Consider the following 20,400-nt stretch of genomic DNA (forward strand, 5'->3'; position numbering starts at 1 on the left):
CCCAATGTTCATAGCAGCACAATTTACAATAGCCAAGTACTGGAAGCAACCGAAGTGCCCATCAGCAAACGAGTGGATCCAAAAACTATGGTATATTTACACAATGGAATTCTACGCAGCAGAGAGAAAGAAGGAGCTTATACCCTTTGCAACAGCATGGATGAAACTGGAGAGCATTATGCTAAGTGAAATAAGCCAGGCGGTGAGGGACAAATACCATATGATCTCACCTTTAACTGGAACATAATCAATAGAAGAAAAAAGCAAACAAAATATAACCAGAGACATTGAAGTTAAGAACAATCTAACAATAGCCAGGGCGGGGACAGTGGGAAGAGGGGATTACAGGAACTACTATAAAGGACACATGGACAAAACCAAGGGGGAGGGTGGAGGTGGGAGGGAGGTGGGTTCGGCTGGGGTGGGGTGGAGGGATGGGGAGAAAAGGCATACAACTGTAATTTAATAACAATAAAAATTAAAAAAAAGAAGAAAAGAAAATAATCCTGTGAGCAAACTGTTTCTACCAGTAGATTTACTGAAGACAGAAATATTAATTTTTTCTAATGTTATACCAATATAGTTCTGAATAAAATGTGCCAACAACAAGCATTCATCTTTATTTAAATATCCATGTCACATTTTTCTTCATTTTAAATTCCTCAAATAGTTTTGAACCACAGAAATATATAATGTTGGACATAAATGTATATTCTGACCCATAAAGTATTTTAACTTTCAAATTCAAAACTAGCCATGTTCCATCCCACTGCTTGAACACATATCCTGCTTTGGCATGTTTGTGCACATGTGGGATTCTGGCATATGCTACTCGTCATGGGTCTGTCTGTACCATGTTGTCCATATGTACTTGCCTTGTCACATGGTACAGAAAATATGAACATGAGAATAAATCAAATATGAGTCATAACATTTATTACAAGCAAGACCCCCCAAATTCCTAAGGTCCCCTTTGGCTATCAATTCAGATATTACATACTTCGACATGATACATATTGTTCTGGATGATAAGCTTTTGAAGAAAAAATGGTATTATCTCAGTAATTTAGGGGCATTATGGGCCTTACAATGAGAATCATTGCATGGTGAACACCTGACAGAAATGAAACTGTGTTACTGTGTATCTTACACATTTACAAGGTGAAGCCAAGGTGAGGTTGCCTTCTCAGCAACTTTCTTAAAGGCATTTTTGACCTCCTTGTTTCTCAGGCTGTAGACCAGGGGGTTCAGCATGGGAATGACCATCGTATAGAACACGGACGCAATTTTGTCTGTGTCCATGGAATGGCTGGAGCTGGGCTGTAAGTACATGAAGATGATAGTTCCATAGAAGATGGAGACTGCAGTGAGGTGAGAAGCACAGGTGGACAGAGCCTTCTGATATCCCTCAGCTGAGTGCATCTTCAGGATGGTGACAAATATGAACAGGTAGGAAATCAAGATAACCAGGAGAGCAAAAACAATGTTGAAGCTTGCCACAATGACAAGAATCAGCTCACTAATCTGTCTGTCTGAGCAAGAGAGAGCCATGACTGCTGGAACATCACAGAAAAAGTGATGGACCACATTGGACTTACAGAAAGAGAGGCTGAATGTGTCCCTAATGTGGACAGAAGCATTCAGAAAGCCATAGACGTAAGAACCTATGACCAGACGTGCACACACACCTGTTGTCATGGTGGTGGTGTAATGCAGGGGTTTGCACACTGCTGCATAGCGGTCATAGGCCATGGAGGCCAAGAGGTAATTTTCCACAGTGGCCAAGGATGCAAAAAAGAACATCTGAGCAGCACATGCATTGTAGGAGATGACCTTGTCTCCTAGAAGCAACCCAGCCATAACCTTGGGAGTGACAGCTGAAGAGTAACAAAAGTCGACCAAAGACAGGTTACTGAGGAAAAAGTACATGGGAGTGTGGAGACGAGAGTCCATGAGAATCAAGATGACCATCCCCAGATTCCCAACAACACTGATGAGGTAGATGAGGGTAAAGATCATGAAGAGGGGGACCTGCAGCTCTGGGGCACTGCTTAGTCCTAGCAGGATGAACTCAGCCACTTCTGTGTTGTTCTCCATGGATGGTGTTTGGTATCACAAGATACCCTATAGCAATGTGCAACAAAGGAACACGCTGATTAACAAAACAGAAATTGAATAGAAATTGGAAGTGAGAGATAAAAAGGTAATAGATGTACATTTTTATTATGGTGATAATTTTTACTTCACTATTATTCAGATCAAAAGTATGGTTTTGAAAACAAAATTTAATGCATACATTACCTATACAGTTACATTTTGTTGAAGCTGAAGGATTTTTATGACTCACCTCCTATCTTCTAAACTTTGTAAGCTTGTAAATTGATTTGTGTAGAAAAGTAATGTCATGAGCAGAATGACACGTCTGGAATGAATACATCTTTCATTTCGATCCTGAGCTTAGTCAGTGCTTCTACTCCTGTGTTGCTTCAGTGCCAGGGAATGCTCTAGACATGTTATGTCTGTACTCATTTATTTTTCTCAATAACTCTCTAAGATCGACTAGTTGTTACCCTATTTTACTTAAGAGACACAGAGATTGAATCATATCTAAGTTAAAAATTATTACTGCCAAAGCCAAGTAATGTACATAGGCAGAGAGATCCTTTAGTCCACTGGTCTTAATATAAATCAATTGAATTGAATACAACTTGCAATTACTCTTTGTCTCCATGGATCCAAACTCAGAGGTTGGGCTTACACAGTTAAATAACTGAGAGCGATGTGCCAGTCGGTGTGCTGGGTAACTGAGATTAGGGATGTGTACCACCAGCAGAAGTAATTCTGAGGAAAAAACACATAGCGTTGGGTGTAGAGCTTGGGCTCTGGGAAGAGGTGCATGTCAGCCCTACCATTTGCCACCCAATAGATTTTGGCTCTAACCTAAGTACCAAACATGATTTTCTCCCTATACAACATGATGGTTGTAATGAGACAAATCTTACAGTATTATTGTGAGAATTAAATAAAATAATGGGTTAAATACAATGAGCAAAATGCTGAGTAATAAGTACTTTCCGGATGGGATTAAAGCCTCTGTGTTTGAGAAGGATGGGTGATACAATTCAGGGATTCAGGTGTGGATGAGTTTTGAAATTCTGTAGCCTCTTTCTCTGATTTCTGCCCCCCACACCTGGTTCACTGAGATATTTTGTTTCTTCCCGTATTTTTCTGTCTGCGCATACTCGGCACCATTCCAGATGAGCCACTCTTCTGCTTCATTTCTTTCCATTGCTTTCATCTCACGGTTGAATTGCAGAGATGAAGTGTTGAAAGTTCCTATTTGTTGGCTGCCTTTTGCCTCCAGGTTTGCTTTGGTTGTGAGATTCATGCTTAAATTTTTTATGTAAATATGTTCTTGAGTGAAAACAGTGTTCTCAATCTTTTCAATCTGAATTTGAGGTCTTCAGAAGGACACCCATTGTGCACTAGTCATTATTCTCCACCATTGTCCTAACTTTCAGATCTTTATTGTCCAAGCCCAGCCCCTAAAGTCATGAAGTTTGTAAACCTCTGACAGCCACAACCTCTTGTAGAATATATTTTGTTCTCCAAACAATTAGAAAAACTGTGGGTATATATAATTATATTTAGGTATGTGTACAATATATGTGTTTAAGTCAACATAACTTTCATTTAATCCTCACAATCATGTGGTAAGTTAGGTGATATTATAATTCTCTTCTGACCACGAAGACAACTGAGGACTTGAGAAGCTATGTAAAGCTCTATAATTGCACAGCTTATATGAAGAAAGATCAAGATTCATGATTTAAATTCATCTGTGACCATATCAAAAGCCTATACTCTTAGCCACCTCACAGTTTGCTCACAGGATTATTATTTTTTTTTTATTCGCTTTCTTTCTCTGAACAATGGAGAACTTAACACTCACTACCTACCTAGGTAAATTACAGGAATATTCAGACCTTTGCATTTCAGGGAATAAACAGTGAAATACAAATCAACCATGCCAGGCAATAGCTGTGCTCACGGGATTATTTTTGAACACATTTGTACATGTGTTTGTAATGTTGTAATAAGAATGAGATTATGGGGAAAAGATTACAATGGATCTTGCTGATTCAATTACAAAACTTAAGTGGTTCAGAGGAAGGGTTTCCACTCTCTTGTGCTCTTATTAAACCTCCAGTGAAAGTATAACAGATAGTAAATAAGGTGAATTAAGGCTCAATAAGAGTTTTACTTTTTTTGGTTAATCTTTTTTTTAGGAAAGCAACATAATGATGTTCCATAAGTATCACAATACTTCTTACTGAAGTTTTGACATTTAAACCCCAGTCTCAACTCAGCATTTTAGAAAAAAACATTCAAAACATCTGGTCATGTGCTGAAATAACTCATAGTAGGTACAGCTGCCCCGTGGGTGTTGCATAAGTTACAGTTCTCACTAAAAATGTGTATGAAATGTAGACACTTACCTTGCTCCTGCAATGGAAGGGACAGTCCATCCTGAATAGTGTTTCTGAAATCTATATCTCGACCTGGAACTATATATATATATGTATACACTTGGTGATGTTCTCTATCAGGTATTGGTGAAAAGATTCCAAGATCTCTAAGACACGTAAAGATGGAAGAAAACCCCAACATGAAGTCAGAAAACTGAGCACAAGTCTTTAATCCACCATTAATTCTTACTTTGGAGGGGTCTCTTGTCTTCTCCTTAATTCTAAAATAGAGAATAACAATACCCCTCTCATATAGTTTACAGAATTGTTGGTGAAGAGCAAATTAAGAAAGCTCTTTAAAACAAAGAGGGGCTATCATTTTAAAAATCAATCAATACAATATTCATCTTGAGGTGTTTTCCCTGGCTATCACTGCAGGCTTATAGCAAATGCTCAGATCAAGGGTAGAGGAGAGGCCTGCATGCACTAATAATGATTTGCATTCAGATAAGTAAAGGATAGCCACGGCGCCTTAGCACAAGGTCTGGTCCTTTTAAAACGATTTCCTGTGGAGTCATATTGGAATTTCAGAGGCTAACTCATGGGAATCAGAAGGAGCCATAGAGACCTGTGGTTCTTTGGGGATGTCTCCCATGAAGACTTCTATAAAATTCTCATCCCAAGTTCTAAAAATATTAAATTTCCTGTAGGAACTGAGCTGGGTATGATGAGAGTGCAAATGTTTTCATATTACTTGTGACTGATTATTTTTTTTATTTCCTAGTTACAATATAATTTACAAACCATAATAATATCTGTAGTTTTTAGTGTATATTACACTTCAAGTTTGATCAAATGTACATGGTTGTGTAATCATTAATAAAATCATCATATAGAAGAGTTCCATTATCAAACAAACACTCTGAGCTTCCCTTGGTGATCAACTCCTTCCCCCACACACTGCTCCAGCCACTAACTTTTGTGTCCAAATAATTTTGCCTGTGCAAGAATGTCCTACAAATAAAACCCTAGCCTACATAGCTCTTCTGCCTGGCCTCTTTCACTTAGCATGGTGTTTGAGTGTTGAGCACGGAATCCCTTGTTCAATTATGTCTGTTCAAATTCTTGAAACTTCAAAGAGAGAGGCCAAGGAGACCTCTCACACCACTATTCCTCTGATGTCACCTCCCAGAATTTTCTTTTTTTTAAAAATTTTTAATTGTTATTCAATTACAGTTGTATGCCTTTTCTCCCCATCTCTCCACCACACCCCAGCCGAACCCACCTCCCTCCCACCTCCACCCTCCCCCTTGGTTTTGTCCATGTGTCCTTTATAGTAGTTCCTGTAATCCCCTCTTCCCACTGTCCCCGCCCTGGCTATTGTTAGATTGTTCTTAACTTCAATGTCTCTGGTTATATTTTGTTTGCTTTTTTTCTTCTATTGATTATGTTCCAGTTAAAGGTGAGATCATATGGTATTTGTCCCTCACCGCCTGGCTTATTTCACTTAGCATAATGCTCTCCAGTTTCATCCATGCTGTTGCAAAGGGTATAAGCTCCTTCTTTCTCTCTCTGCTGCATAGAATTCCATTGTGTAAATATACCATAGTTTTTGGATCCATTCATTTGCTGATGGGCACTTCGGTTGCTTCCAGTACTTGGCTATTGTAAATTGTGCTGCTATGACCATTGGGGTGCATAGGTTCTTGATTTTTCCTTTTTAAAAGGACACAAGTCATACTGGATTCCAAGATTAGCCTGCAACATTATGACTTAATCTTACCTAATTAAATCAGCAAAAAGCTTATTTCCAAAGAAGGTTGCATTCTGAAGTACTGAGGGTCAGGACTCCAACAAATGAATTTTTTAAGAACATAATCCAACCTGTAATATATAAGTAGTAAAATCTCTTTTATTATTGCTGAATAGTATTCTATTATATAAACATCACAGATTGTTTCTACACTTCTCAGTTGTAGAGCATTTGGGTTGATTCCAATATCTGGATATTTTGAATAAACTTACTGAATATCTGTCTAATGCTGTTTTGCATTTCACTTAGATAATTTCTATAAGTTGGTTTGCTTGATCAAATGGTAAGTATATGTTTAATTGAATGGAATTCAGTGCTTCCTTATCAATCTTCTGTCTGTTTTGTCATGATTAAATGTGGGATATTGAAATCTTCCACTATAATTGTGTTACTACTTCTCACTTCAATTGTATTAACTGTTAACTTCATATGTTGGGAATATTTGAGGCATCTGTATTTATAATCATTATATCTTGCTGGAGAATTTACCTTTTTATCATTGTATAAATCTGTCTTTGTCTCTTCTTGTGGTTTTTGAGTGAAAGTCTATTTTGCCTTCTGTAAATATGACCACTCTTGTCCTTTCTAGTGTGGAATTGCTGGACAGGAAGGTGAGGCAGTGGCCACTGGGTCCCAAAGTTCTCAGCTTGCTGGACCTTGGGCAAAGATCTAACAGTATGAATGGGAACTGGATGGGAATTGGCGGCCCCTGTTCACTCAGTTTTGCCTAAAGGGAATAGGGTTTGTTTAATGTGACCCTGAGTAAGATGAGATGTCAGTGTCCTGCCCCTCGTAGGGTGGAACTGTAGCTCTACACTGATACCTGGAGTGAGAGAGTAGCCCTGCTTCTTGGATGCACTTCTCTGAAGCAGAACTTCTACCACACAGCTGGGGTAGAGGAGGAAAGGGGCAGGTCACAGCTTGAATTCCACTGAGTCATTCTTAGCAAGTTGCGTAGCTTTCCTGGGAAATTTTTTCTCCACTTGTTATTTGTCCTTAAGGTCATTTCAAGGAACTTTTGAATTGTTGGGTTAAATATATATATATTTACCAATGTTGTTGTTTCACTGGAAAGAAGGCCCATTGAGCTCTTTATAGTGGTATGTAGAAGGCCTACCACTAAAATTATCTTTAATAAATTAGCTCAAGTTTTTATTGTTGACACATTTACAGATGTCCCCATTTCTCTCCTTTGCCCATCTTCACCCAGCTTCCAACCCCTCTTCCTTCTACTGATCACCACACCATTGTCTGTCTCTGTAGGTTACACATATGAGGCCTGTCTGGAACAAGTCCAGCCATTGTTAGTATAGTGAGAATGGTTTGCACAACATCGATGTAACTGGCAGCCAAGGAGAGTGGGCTAGAATGTGCATGCATGAACAATGATGACTTTGCTGTGCTAGTCAGTGGAGGCAGTAGATGCCTTTGAGTTAGCATGTGTACTCTGTGGCCATCACATTCAAAATGACTAAGCCTGTAGAGCAACAAACCTGCATCCAATGTTGCATTAAGCTTGAACATTCCTTTGTGAAAACTATTCAGATGACTCAGAAGGCTGTTGCTATGGGCAACTGGTGACTGGCAGCTTCCTCATGATAATGCACCTGCTCATGCATTATGTCTTGTGCAGAGTTTTTTGGTGAAACACGAAATCACCCAGGTGGTTCAGCCCCTCTACAGCACAGATTGTCAACCTGTGACTTCTGGCTGTTCCCCAAAACTGAAATCACCTTTGAAAGGGAAGAGATATTAGACTGTTCATGAGATGCAGGATAATAAGATGGGGCAGCTGCTGGCAATTAGGAGAACTGTGTGAGGTTCCATGGTGTCTACTTTGAAGCAGACTGAGGAATATTGTCCTATCTACAATATTTCTTGTATTTTATATCTTTTCCAATAAATTTCTCACTTTTCACACAACATGACGGGCTACTTTCTGGAAGACCTCATTATATATGTTCTTTGGCTCATCCCTTCACCTTCTTTCATCCAGTTCCCTGTCCCCCTCTCCTCTCTTTTCTGACAGTTCTTAGTCTGCTCCATGTATCCAAGCCCCTGTTTCTACTTTGTAAATCAGTTTATTTTGTTCATTGGATTCCACACATAAGTGAGATCATATGGTATTCACCTTTCTCTGAACTGTCTCATTTCAATTAGCATAATACTCTCCAGGTCCACTCATGTTGTCACAAAAGGTAAGATTTCCTTCTTTTTACAGCCCTGATTTTCTGAATTCACAAGATAAGAAGCCCTCACCATCTACCCCATAGATTTCTATTCTATCCTAATCTGATAATGAATATTAAGCTTCTTTGAAAAGCAAAAGATACTAATATTTTAAAATCAGGAAATCTGAGCTCCCAATGTCTACCTCATCTCTTCTTGGTTTTGCTGCAGAATTTCCATCTGGTTACTTCTCATCATTTTTGTCTCTATTAATATTCTCTATTTTTTGATACCAAATTTTCCTGATTTCCTTTACTTCTTTGAAGAAGATTTTGTTTAGGTCGTTGAGTATATTTAAGACACTTGTCTTAAAAGTGAGGGAAAAGTACAGCTTACTGAAGAATGAAATTTTAGATAAACGAGTGTAAAGATATAGCAATTCAGGGATCAGGAGACTTAAAGTTGGCTGCTCAATAGACTCCATGTGATCACAATGGAAACCCATGTAAGGCTTTCTTGAGTATAAATATTGACATGCTGATTATAAATGTATATGTAATTCCAAAATTAATAAGCAAAATAGTTATGAAGAATAAAAACAAAGTATGTGTATTAAAGTAATTTCATCTCACAACTTTCTATAACATATGGTAATGAAGACAGTGTAGCATTATGGAAAAGAGTGACCCACAAATAAATGGAACAGGCTACAGCTTCCAGAAATGCTTCACAGATATATAATCAACTAATTTTTATAAAAGATCCAAAGGCAAGTACATGATAAAAAATTGTTTTCAAAAAATTTTGCTCCAACAGCTGTTAGTTCAACACAAAAGGAGAATTGAATGTTAAATGTAAAGTGAAACCATATGTTCCACCAGAAACCTCTACACAAATGTTTTGAAAAGTGTTATTGAGATTAAGAATTGACAAATGGAAGCAACCTGATGCAGTTGCAAACTGTAGAATGATGTTAAATTGGAACACTGTTCAGTCATAAAATATAAGAATATTGATTCGTGCACGAATATGGGTGAACCTAAAGTGGAGATTAACATGAAAGAAGCAAGACCTAGAGACTCCTTGTTGTGTGATTCCATTTACATAACAGGGATGGAAAAAATTCAACATACCAATAGAGCTGGACTCAAATCTTAATACATTTATTCATTTACCAAATAGTTATTGAAAATTATGAAATAGACACTCATTGAGTTACTGTGGATCATGTTGTAAACAAAACAGATAAAGCCACCACTTTCATAGAGTCTGAATTCTAGTTGGGGAAGAGAGACAATAAAGTGAACAAGCACACATTCAATAGGTGATGATTCAGGGGGACCATGAAGAACGACCCAGAGTGCCATGGTGGGTGGCTCAGTAGGTTGGAGTGTCATCCCTTATACCAAAACACTGCAGGTTTGAGTTTCTGTCAAGGCACATACTTAGGTTGTGGGTTCAATCCCTGGTCAGGGTGTTTCTCTCTATTCCCTTCTTCTCCCTCTAACATCAATAACAACAAGTGTTTGGGTGAGAATTTTTTTTAATAGAAAAACTAAGAGTGAAAGGGTATTGTGCATGGAAATAAACAATGACTATTTTACAAACATGGTCAAGAAAGAAATCTGTAATAGAGTCACATTTAAGCACTAACCTTAATGGAGTAGGGGAGCATTCCACACAAACAGTAAGTACAAATGCCCCAAGGCAGCAACATGTTTGGTGTTGTCAGATTGAAAAATTGGAATAAAATTAGTGTGAATGAAGGAGAGTAAAAGAATGGGGGAGTCATAAAAGATCATTTAAATCAACAAAAGTAGAGATGAAATATCAGCACTAACCATTTCAAAGCATTTCCAGACGCAAAATGTACAACATTATTGGTTTCCATTCAAAGATGTAGGTATCCTCCTGGGGCGCACGTGTGCACTTTGCTCACGGTCTTCTTTGTGGCCCTATTTTATGTGTGTTTACATTGATGTGTGAGAAAAAAATGTATGTAGAATAAGTGAATAAAAATATCCTTAATAAGATTTTTGACAAGTGAACCCCAAGTCATCTTAGACTTTCTTGCTCAGGTACATTTCCGGAAATAAAGTTTTTTTATTTTTAGGACAGGAGACTTTGGAATGGGCAAGGATATTACTTTGGAACCTTAATTTTACTGTGGTCTTAATGAAACTGGGTTTGTGCATTGCACAATGTTCAAATCACAATCCTAATCACAGTTTTGCCTCTAAAACAACCTTCATGAGTGCACTCTTGACCTCCTTGTTCCTCAGGCTGTAGACCAGGGGGTTCAGCATGGGAATGACCATCGTATAGAACACGGATGCGATTTTGTCTGTGTCCATGGAATGGCTGGAGCTGGGCTGTAAGTACATGAAGATGATAGTTCCATAGAAGATGGAGACTGCAGTGAAGTGGGAGGCACAGGTGGACAGAGCCTTCTGATACCCTGAAGATGAGTGCATCTTTAGGATGGTTATAAATATGAATGTGTAGGAAATCAAGATAACCAGAAGTGCAAAAGAGATGTTGAAGCTCACTACATAAACAAGAACCATCTCACTAACATGTCTATCAGAGCAAGAGAGAACCATGACTGCTGGAACATCACAGAAAAAGTGATGGACCACAATGGACTCACAGAAAGAGAGGCTGAAGGTGTCCCCCGTGTGGATGGAGGCATTTAGGAACCCACAGACATAGGAGCCTATGGCCAGACTCACACACAGACCTGTTGTCATGGTGGTGGTGTAATGCAGGGGTTTGCACACTGCTACATAGCGGTCATAGGCCATGGAAGCCAAGAGGTAATTTTCCACCGTGGCAAAGGCTACAAAAAAGTACATCTGAGCAGCACATGCATTGTAGGAGATGACCTTGTGTCCTGGAAGAAATCCAGCCATGACAGCAGGAGTGACAGCTGAAGAGTAACACAAGTCCACCAGGGACAGGTTACTGAGGAAAAAGTACATGGGAGTGTGGAGACGAGAGTCCAAGAGAATCAACACCATAATTCCCAAATTCCCAGTCAAGGTGATGAGGTAGATGACAGTGAACATGATCAAGAGGGGGACCTGCAGCTCTGGGTCATTGGTTAGTCCCAGGAGGATGAACTCAGTCACTTCCGTAGTGTTCTCCATCAATGTGGAGAATGCTTGGTGGCTAGGAGAACAATGAAACAGTGATAAATAAACTTAAGTTGAGAAGTGTACATACAACATGTAGCATTCCATTATAGCAATGACTTGTATTTCAACATTCTCCAGGTAAAATGTGGGCTTCATAACAAAACTTAGTGCATTAGTTATACATAAGTTTACATGTTGTCGAATCTGAAGGATCTTTATGGAAAAATTCCCTAATTTTCAATTTTATAAGTGTGCAAATTGAGATATAGAAAATTAAATAACTTGATGAATGGCTTATGCAGAGTGAATGTACCTGTCAATCAACTTTTCCAAAGCCTGGAGAAAGCATATATTTGCATGTTGCTCACCTATCAGAAACAGCTCAAGACACTTTAAAAGTATATACATTATGTCCTCTTACAAATATTATGTTTATTTTGTTATTACATCCGTGGAAGTTAGTACACACACGAGGCTGGTAATTTTTTGTATCAAAACACATATTAATTGACAAGCCATGCTTTGGATCCAGGCTGACCCTTGAATCCACACTGAGTGGATCCTAAGTCTGATGGTCCGATTATTGTATTTAATTAATACAAAGTTTAAAGTCTTAAAGCCTTCCCCTTCAGTTTGCCTTTTCTCACACCCTGGCGCCACTGAGATTTTCTGTGTCTCCAGTTCCTTGCTTCACCCATAGCATTATCTGCTCCAGCAATTCCATGTGAGTCATTATTTTGCTTAACTTTTCCTTGAAATCTTGTTTTAGCTTGAAATAATCCCTTTTTTTAACTCATTCTTTCTCCCATTACTCTCATCTCAGCAGAATAACAGAGATCAGTGTTGAAAGTTCCTGATTTATGGGCTGTCTTTAGCCTATAGATCTATTTTGGTGGCAAACACTGGATTATAGAATATTTTATTTGAGTCTGTTCTGTGTAGGAACAGTATTTTAAATCTTTTTTTTTTCAATGTGAAAGGTATCCATCTTCTGTGAACTACTATCGTCTTTGTCCTAAAAATTTTTATAAATCTTTTCAAAAAATTCATTAAATTTATTAGGTGACACTAGTTAATGAAATTATATAGGTTTCAAGTGTACAATTCTATAATGCATCATCTGTATATTGCATTGTGCATTTACCACCCGAAGTCAAGACTCCTTCTATCTATCATCTATCACCTATCATCATCTACCTGTCTATAGCCTCCTTTACTACTTTCTATCTCCTCCTAAAACTTTTTCATTTTCACATCTCAAGCCTATCCCGTGATGACATTACGTTTGCCAAACTTAACACACATGATCACTTTATCATGTAGTATGTTCTATGATGAGTAAGGCTTTGTAAGTATGTGTGTGTGTGTAAGGTAGGCAGAATTATTATTCCTACTTTACCAATAGAGAAATCGAGGGATTGGAAAGTCATAGAATGCTCTAAAATTACACAGCTTGTACAAGAAAGGGGCAAGATTCAAGAGTTAAATCCAAGTTTTATCTAATCAAAAGGCTATGTTTGTAGCCATTCACTGTCTACTTATGTAGATGAGCTAGTAATAAGAAGCAAGCAATTACAGGGGAAAGTTTCTATGTAGTGTGGGTCTTGTTAATTCATACCGGGTACTTTTGTAGTTTAAAAATCATTTCACTCTTTTGCTTTGTTTATTTATTAGTTTTTTCTTATTTTATTTTATATTTTAAATTTTATTTTTCAATTACAGTTTGCATTGTAAAGTACATCATTCTTTCTTCTTGGAACTCCAATGAGAGCGTCAACATTTGGTGAACAAGATCAAATTATCACTTGATCAATCACAGAATCATCTACGTTATTTTCTTGGTTCATTCCTTTAGGAAAGCAGAAAGATGTTTCACAAGTCTCAGTAAACTCTCTACTGACAGAAAGTTTGACACTTATACTCCAGTCTCACCTTAGTACTTTAGAAAAACTTGAAAATCCCTCTTCTTCCTTTCAAGTAACTCAAAGTATAGCTCTCCCACTTGCATGAATAACACTTCTTGCTAAAAATGTTCATGGAATATAGATGCTTACCTGTCTGCTGTGTGTCAGAGAAAAAACAGTCAATTCTGAATAGTGAGACTGAAGTCAGGATATCAGCTGTAGAATATGCATGAATACGATAGAGTTACTGTCTCTCAGGTTGCGGTCATAAGGTTCCAAATCGCTAAAGCAGCAAAGCTACCACGCATTCTCCCTCTGTCCTTAGCAGAGTCACTTGCCTCCTTACTTATTGTAAAATAAACACAGTAATATTTCCTCTGACTCCAAATTCACAGAACTGTGTCTGTAAATAACAAATAAGAGAAAACTTGTAAAACATCTTAATAAGAGATTCTTATTTTAAAGTCAGTCCATGTAATTTTTATCTTCTGGTGCTTTTCCTGACTATGGTCACAGGCTCATACCCAATCCTAGGTTAAGGCCTCTGCATACTAACAAGTGTTAATGTTCAGATTAATACATGATCACCCAATGGGTTCAGCGTGTGTGGATGGTGCATCTAAAATGATGTCACACTGAGTCATGCTGGGATTTCCAAAGCTAATGCACGGGGATGTGGAATTAGAGAGACATGGAGCACTCTGGGAGTTTCCCCTGTGAGAGCATCCATAGCCCCTCTTCCCACTTTCCTAGGAGAGAAGCAATTAAACTCCCCATGGGGACATGCTGGTTATTTTCATTGTTTTCCACACAAGTGTTTTTCTATTATCTTTTCTTGTGGGTTTTTTTTGGTCAATTTATAATTAATGTAGAATTTCCATACTGTAATATCCACAATTTCACGTATAGTTCTAAGAATTTTGTCCAATTGCTATTCAAGAAACCAGTACTAATTACTTAAACAAATTCCTATGATCTTCTTTGCTAAACCTTTTCTCCCATCCACTGCCACTTGCAACCAATGACCAGTTTTGTCCAACTAATTTTGCCTTTGTAAGAATGTCCTTAAGTGTAATCCTAGACTAAATACTCTTTGAGTCTGTCTTTCACTTAGCATTGAGGTCCATCCACATTATTAGCTGCGTAATAGTGAAATATTTTTATTGCAGAGCAGTATTCTATTATATAGATATGACAGATCATTTATTCTATTCCTCACTCCAACCATCTCTCCCACCTAAAGCAGGAGGAGAAAAATGGAGAAACACTTGCTAAATTCCCCATACAGAAGCACAGGCTCACTACAACACCGAGACCTGATCACAAGATTATATACTGTTTCCTCTCCCCCGCACCACACACCACATTACTTGAGGACTATTTATAGGAGTTTCTTTTACCTGATACATCATATTTACCCATTAAGAAAAGAAATTACAGTGTATACCAAAAAGAAGAAACACAATTTGAAGAGACACCTGAAGTGGACATGATAAGGCCATTGGAATTACTCAGATTAGGAATTTAAAATAACTATGATTAATATGCTAAGGGCTCTAATAGGTGAAGTAGAGAGCATGCAAGGACAGATGGGCAATGTAAGCAAAGAGATAGAAATCACAATAAAGAAATGCTAGACTGATGTTACTAAACTTCAACACTGACTATAAAGCTACATAATCAAGACAATGTGGTATTGGTGAAAGAATACACACATAGATCGATGGAACACAACAGAGAGCTTAGAAATAGACCTAGGGTCAACTGAAGTTTGACAAAGGAGCAAAAGCAATAAATTAGCACCACTTTTTTTCAACAAATGATGCTGGGACAACTGGACATCCACATGCAAAAAAAAAAAAATGTATCTAGACACAAACTTCACATCCTTGATAAAAGCTAACTTTAAATGTATCATAGACCTAAATGTAAACTATAAAATGATGAAACTCAGAAAAAAAGAAAAAAACCAAGATGATCTTTGATATGGTGATGACTTTGTAGATACAGCAACGAAGGCACGATGCATGAAAGAAATAATTAATAAGTTAGACTTCATTAATATTCAAAAATTCTTGTGGAAAAAAACTGTCAAGTGATTGGGCAGAGAAGCCACAAATGTGGAGAAAATATTTGCAAATGACATATCTGATAATGGACTGTCATCTTAAATATACAAAGAACTCTTAAAACTTAACAATAAAAAACAAACAACTAGATACAATACACACCCTAGACTTTAGCAGACACCTCACCAAAAAGATATACAGAAGACTAATAAGAATTTAAAAAGCTAACCCACATCATATACCAGGGAATGCAAATTAAAGCAACAATGAGATATCACTATATACTTATTAAATGTCCAAAATTCAGAACACTGACAATACCATATGCTGCTGAAGGTGTATAGCAAAAGGAACTTTCATTCATTATCAGTGGGAATGCAAAATGGAACCACCACACTGGGAGACAGTTTGCAGGTTTCTTAAAAAAATAGCCATACTCTTATCATACAATCCAGCAATTGTCCCCCTTGGTATTTACCCAAATGAGTTGAAAACACATCCATACAAAAACCTGCACATGAATGTTTACAGCATCTTTCTTCATAATCTCCCAAACTGGAGGCAACCAAGATGTTCTTCATTGGGTCAATGGATAAATAAACTGTGGTACAATCATTTAGTACTAAAAAGAAATGATCTATCAAGCTATGAAAAGACACAGAGGGACTTTAAATGCATATTACTACACAAGAGAAACCAATCTTAAAAGCCTACATACTGTATGATGCCAAATATATGACATTCTGGTAAAGGTAAAACTACAGACATGGCAAAAAGGTCACTAATTGCCAGGGAATTGGGGAGCAAGGGCTGACTAGACAGAGCACAGAGAATTTCAGAGCAGTGAAAATACTCTGTACGAAATTATAATGATGGATTCAATTCACTACACATTTATCCAAACCCATAGCATGTACAAAACCAAGAAAGAACCCTGAGGTAAGCTAAGAAATTTGGGTGGTTGTTTTATCCTTTTGTAAACTGTAATGTGAACATGATTCTACAAAATGACTCAGTCAAGACAGTAATGTTAATTCATTTAGGATGTGATATTTATGTGTTTCTCAATAAAATATGCCAAAAGAGTACATACTGTTATTTAAAAGTACATGATTCTTTTCTCCTCTTCAAAATCTTAGAACAATTATCCAATAAAAGAAATAATTATGATTGGACAAAGGTTTATCTTTAATATTTTAATTCACTTCTAAATTATTTTAATTAAAAACTAGCAACACTCTGTTTTCCTCTGACAATTTTCCTACTCCAATGTGAATTCCCGCATAGGGCACAAATATGTGCCTTTGGTCATCAGCTCATTAGTGCCCCTGTTTAACACATATGTGTGCATTGGCATGTGGTAGAGAAAATGTAAGTGGAACAAGTAAACAAATCAAATATCATTAGTAACTTTTGACAAGGAGATCCCAAAATTTCTAATGCTTTCCCTTAACCATACCCATTCATGTATTGTATTTCTGAATGTGTTTCCTTTTTACTACATAAAAACATTTGAAAAGATAAGGATGCCATCTCAGGAGTTAAAGGTAATGGGGCTTAAAAAGTAAGTTAGTGATGGGAAAGTCTGAGAGACATTAAACAATGTTATTGTGCACACTACAAGTTCAGAATCCCAACCCTGTAGAAAACTGTGCCTTCTCAACCACCTTCTTGAATGCACTCTTGACCTCCTTGTTCCTCAGGCTGTAGACCACTGGGTTCAGCATGGGGATGACCATAGAATAGAAGACAGAAGCCATCTTGTCTGTGTCCATGGAATGATTGGAGCTGGGCCGTAAGTACATGAAGATGACTGTTCCATAGAATATGGAAACTGTAGTGAGGTGAGATGCACAAGTGGACAAAGCCTTCTGGTGCCCCTGAGCTGAGTGTATCTTCAAGACAGTGACCAATATGAATAGGTAGGAGACCAATATAACCAGGAGAGCAAAGAAGACATTAAAGCTTGACAGAAAAACAAGAAACACCTCACTTGTGTGTGTATCTGAGCAAGAGAGAGCCATGACAGCAGGAACATCACAGAAAAAGTGATGGACCAGATTAGACTTACAAAAGAAAAGGCTGAATATGTCCCCAACATGGAAAGAGGCATTCAGGAACCCACAGACATAGGAGCCTAGGACCAGATACGCACACACACTTGTCGTCATGGTGGTGGTGTAATGCAGGGGTTTGCACACTGCTGCACAGCGGTCATAGGCCATGGAGGCCAAGAGGTAATTTTCCACAGTGGCAAAGGCTCCAAAAAAGAACATCTGAGCAGCGCATGCATTGTAGGAGATGACCTTATTGCCTATGAGTAACCCAGCCATGACTTTGGGAGTGACAGCCGAGGAGTAAGCAAAGTCCACCAGAGACAGGTTACTGAGGAAAAAGTACATGGGAGAGTGGAGACGAGAGTCCAAGAGAATCAACACAATCATCCCCAGGTTCCCAACCACGCTGATGAGATAGATGACAGTGAACATGATCAAGAGGGGGACCTGCAGCTCTGGGGCATTGGTTAGTCCAAGGAGGAGGAAGTGTGTCACTTCTGTCCTGTTCTCCATCAGTGCTGTTTGGGAATCATGAGATGTCCTGTAGCAGTGAGAGATAAAGGAAAACCGTGACCAGCACAACGAAAATTGCAGGGAAGGTAAAATGTATAAATACCATGTGCATTGTTTCATCTATAATATGTACTTCAAAATTATCTTGATCTAACATTCAGAGCTTTACACATAAATGTGTGTATCAACAGGTAGTATTATTATTTTTATTTTACCATTAAAATTAAGAATCTGAGAGGTTAAGTGATATCCTACAGTTACACAACTGGCATGAAGAAGATTCAAGATTCAAGGCTGAAAACCAGTTTCATCCCAATCAAATTCTGTGTGCAATTAGCTGCCCTGCTCTCACAATATTAAAGGTGCCAGTAATAATAAAAATGAAGGTGTGGGGAAAAGGTTGAACTACAGTGGAATCTTGCTAATTCATTTAGTTTCCTTTGTAGTTTATCAAATGGTCACTTCACACTTATGCTTTTGTTTAACCTCCAGTAGGAGAAAAAATAATAGTGCACAAGATAAATCTACAACCTTATCCAATCGTCTATTTTGTTTTTAATTCATCTTCTTCAGGGAAGCAGCATGAAATTTCTTAAGTATCATTACACTCCTCACTAATGGAAGTTTTGACATTTATACTCCAACCTCAACTCACTATGTTTTTAAAAGTTCAAAGCATTTGTTTTTGTGCTCAAACAACTCGTAGTATATAGCTTCATTACTAGTGTACATGGAAGTTAGCTTACCTGGCTCCTTGAAGAGGCAGGACAGTCAATCCCGGAATACTGAGTGTGAATTCAGAAAGTCAGCTTTAAAATAATACATAAATAAGGATAAGCATGCTATATTTTAGGATTGATCAAATGGTCCCAATTTTCTGAGACAGAGAAAGATAGAGGAGAAAAACACTAACAAGGACCCACAACCCCAGGCTCAAGTCCTGAATCTACCATGAATTCTTACTGTGACCTGGGAGGAATCCATTACCTTCTCCCTATCTGTAAAATAAACATAATAAAGTTACTCCTCCTACATAATCTATGGGATTTTGTCTATAAACAGCAATTAAGGGAAAGTGTAGAAAACAACTGAGGAAATGTGTACAATTTTAAAGTCACTCAATATAAAATCTTTATCTTCAGGTGTTTTTCTTGGCCATGATTGCAGTTTTCTTTTCAGTAGATGGAAAGCCCATATTTAATGACAACTATTATCATTCAGATTAATGTATGGTGGTCAAAGAATCCAGCATGCAGTCTCGTCCCTCTAAAATGAAATGTGGAGCATTGTATGTGTTTGAGAGAACAATGAATAGAGCCAGGAGTAAATTATAGAGATATGGAGGCCTCTGGTAATGTGTCCCAGGACAACACCCACAGTTCCTCATCCCGCCTTCTTAGGGAAGAAGCAATTAAACTGCCTATGGGGACCTGACTGCATAGAGAGTGTGCATCATGTTTTGGTATTACTTATTATTTTTCTTTTTTTTATTTTCTAAATGCATAACTTACAAACAGTAAGATCCATACATTTGTGTGTGTGTGTGTGTAGTTTTAAGAATGTGGTCAAATGTTATGATTATGTAACTACTACCAGAATCAAGATAATAGAACATTTCCATCATGTATGCAAAAGCATAAGGTTCTTTGTGGTCAGCTCCTTCTCCTATCCAGTGCCCCAGGGTACCATTTGACTCTTTTGTATGTGTAACTGCTTTTGCAAGAATGCCCTGTAATTCTAGCATCTGAATGACCTATACTCAGAAAATTATAAGGCACAGATGAAAGAAATTGAAGAAGATACAAATAAGTGGAAGCACATACAGTGTTCATTGATAGGAAGAATTAACATCATTAACATGTCCATGTCACCCATACCTCAACATAGTAAACACCATATATGAGAAACCTACAGCCAATATCATACTCAATGGGCAAAAACTAAGGTTTCCCCCTAAGATCAGAAACAAGACAAGGAGGTTCCGCTTTTACCACTTTTACTTATCATAACATTGGAAGTTCTAGCCACTGTGATCACACAAGAAAAAAATAAAAGGTATCCAAATTGGAAAGGAGGAATTAAAACTGTCATTATTCACAGATGACATGATAGTATACATGGAAAACCCTATACACTCCACCAAAAACATACTCCTAATAAGTGAGTTTGAAAAAACAGGATACAAAGTCAATATTTAGAAATCAGAGGCATTTTTTGTACACCAACAATGAAATATCAGAAATTAGGGAAAAAAACATTTACTATAGCA

At 37.7% G+C, this 20,400-nt stretch overlaps 3 protein-coding genes across 3 annotated transcripts; all 3 read right to left on the reverse strand.

Moving 5' to 3' along the window:
- Nucleotides 1-557: 557 nt before the first annotated feature.
- LOC112303567 (olfactory receptor 5B2) lies at nt 558-4,985 on the reverse strand. Its single transcript, XM_053924740.1, has 2 exons — nt 4,500-4,985; nt 558-2,124 (listed from the first exon to the last, which is right to left on the reverse strand). Exon 2 carries the CDS (start codon nt 2,095-2,097, stop codon nt 1,147-1,149), a length of 951 nt encoding a protein of 316 aa, XP_053780715.1. The 5' UTR covers nt 2,098-2,124; nt 4,500-4,985; the 3' UTR covers nt 558-1,146.
- Nucleotides 4,986-9,707: 4,722 nt separating this feature from the next.
- Nucleotides 9,708-14,238, reverse strand: LOC123479602 (olfactory receptor 5B3). The gene is made up of 2 exons (XM_053925769.1): nt 13,643-14,238; nt 9,708-11,622 (listed from the first exon to the last, which is right to left on the reverse strand). Exon 2 carries the CDS (start codon nt 11,598-11,600, stop codon nt 10,674-10,676), a length of 927 nt encoding a protein of 308 aa, XP_053781744.1. The 5' UTR covers nt 11,601-11,622; nt 13,643-14,238; the 3' UTR covers nt 9,708-10,673.
- A 387-nt stretch (nt 14,239-14,625) lies between these two features.
- LOC112303566 (olfactory receptor 5B2) lies at nt 14,626-19,414 on the reverse strand. Its single transcript, XM_045194409.2, has 2 exons — nt 18,878-19,414; nt 14,626-18,159 (listed from the first exon to the last, which is right to left on the reverse strand). Exon 2 carries the CDS (start codon nt 18,129-18,131, stop codon nt 17,187-17,189), a length of 945 nt encoding a protein of 314 aa, XP_045050344.2. The 5' UTR covers nt 18,132-18,159; nt 18,878-19,414; the 3' UTR covers nt 14,626-17,186.
- Nucleotides 19,415-20,400: the final 986 nt, after the last annotated feature.

The sequence above is a fragment of the Desmodus rotundus genome, chromosome 5 (genome assembly GCF_022682495.2).
Source record: "Desmodus rotundus isolate HL8 chromosome 5, HLdesRot8A.1, whole genome shotgun sequence".
NCBI lineage: Eukaryota > Metazoa > Chordata > Mammalia > Chiroptera > Phyllostomidae > Desmodus > Desmodus rotundus.

Excerpts from the sequence above, each read along its gene's own strand:
- LOC112303567 (XM_053924740.1), bottom strand. The coding sequence starts at position 2,097 with ATGGAGAACAACACAGAAGTGGCTGAGTTCATCCTGCTAGGACTAAGC.
- LOC123479602 (XM_053925769.1), bottom strand. The coding sequence starts at position 11,600 with ATGGAGAACACTACGGAAGTGACTGAGTTCATCCTCCTGGGACTAACC.
- LOC112303566 (XM_045194409.2), bottom strand. The coding sequence starts at position 18,131 with ATGGAGAACAGGACAGAAGTGACACACTTCCTCCTCCTTGGACTAACC.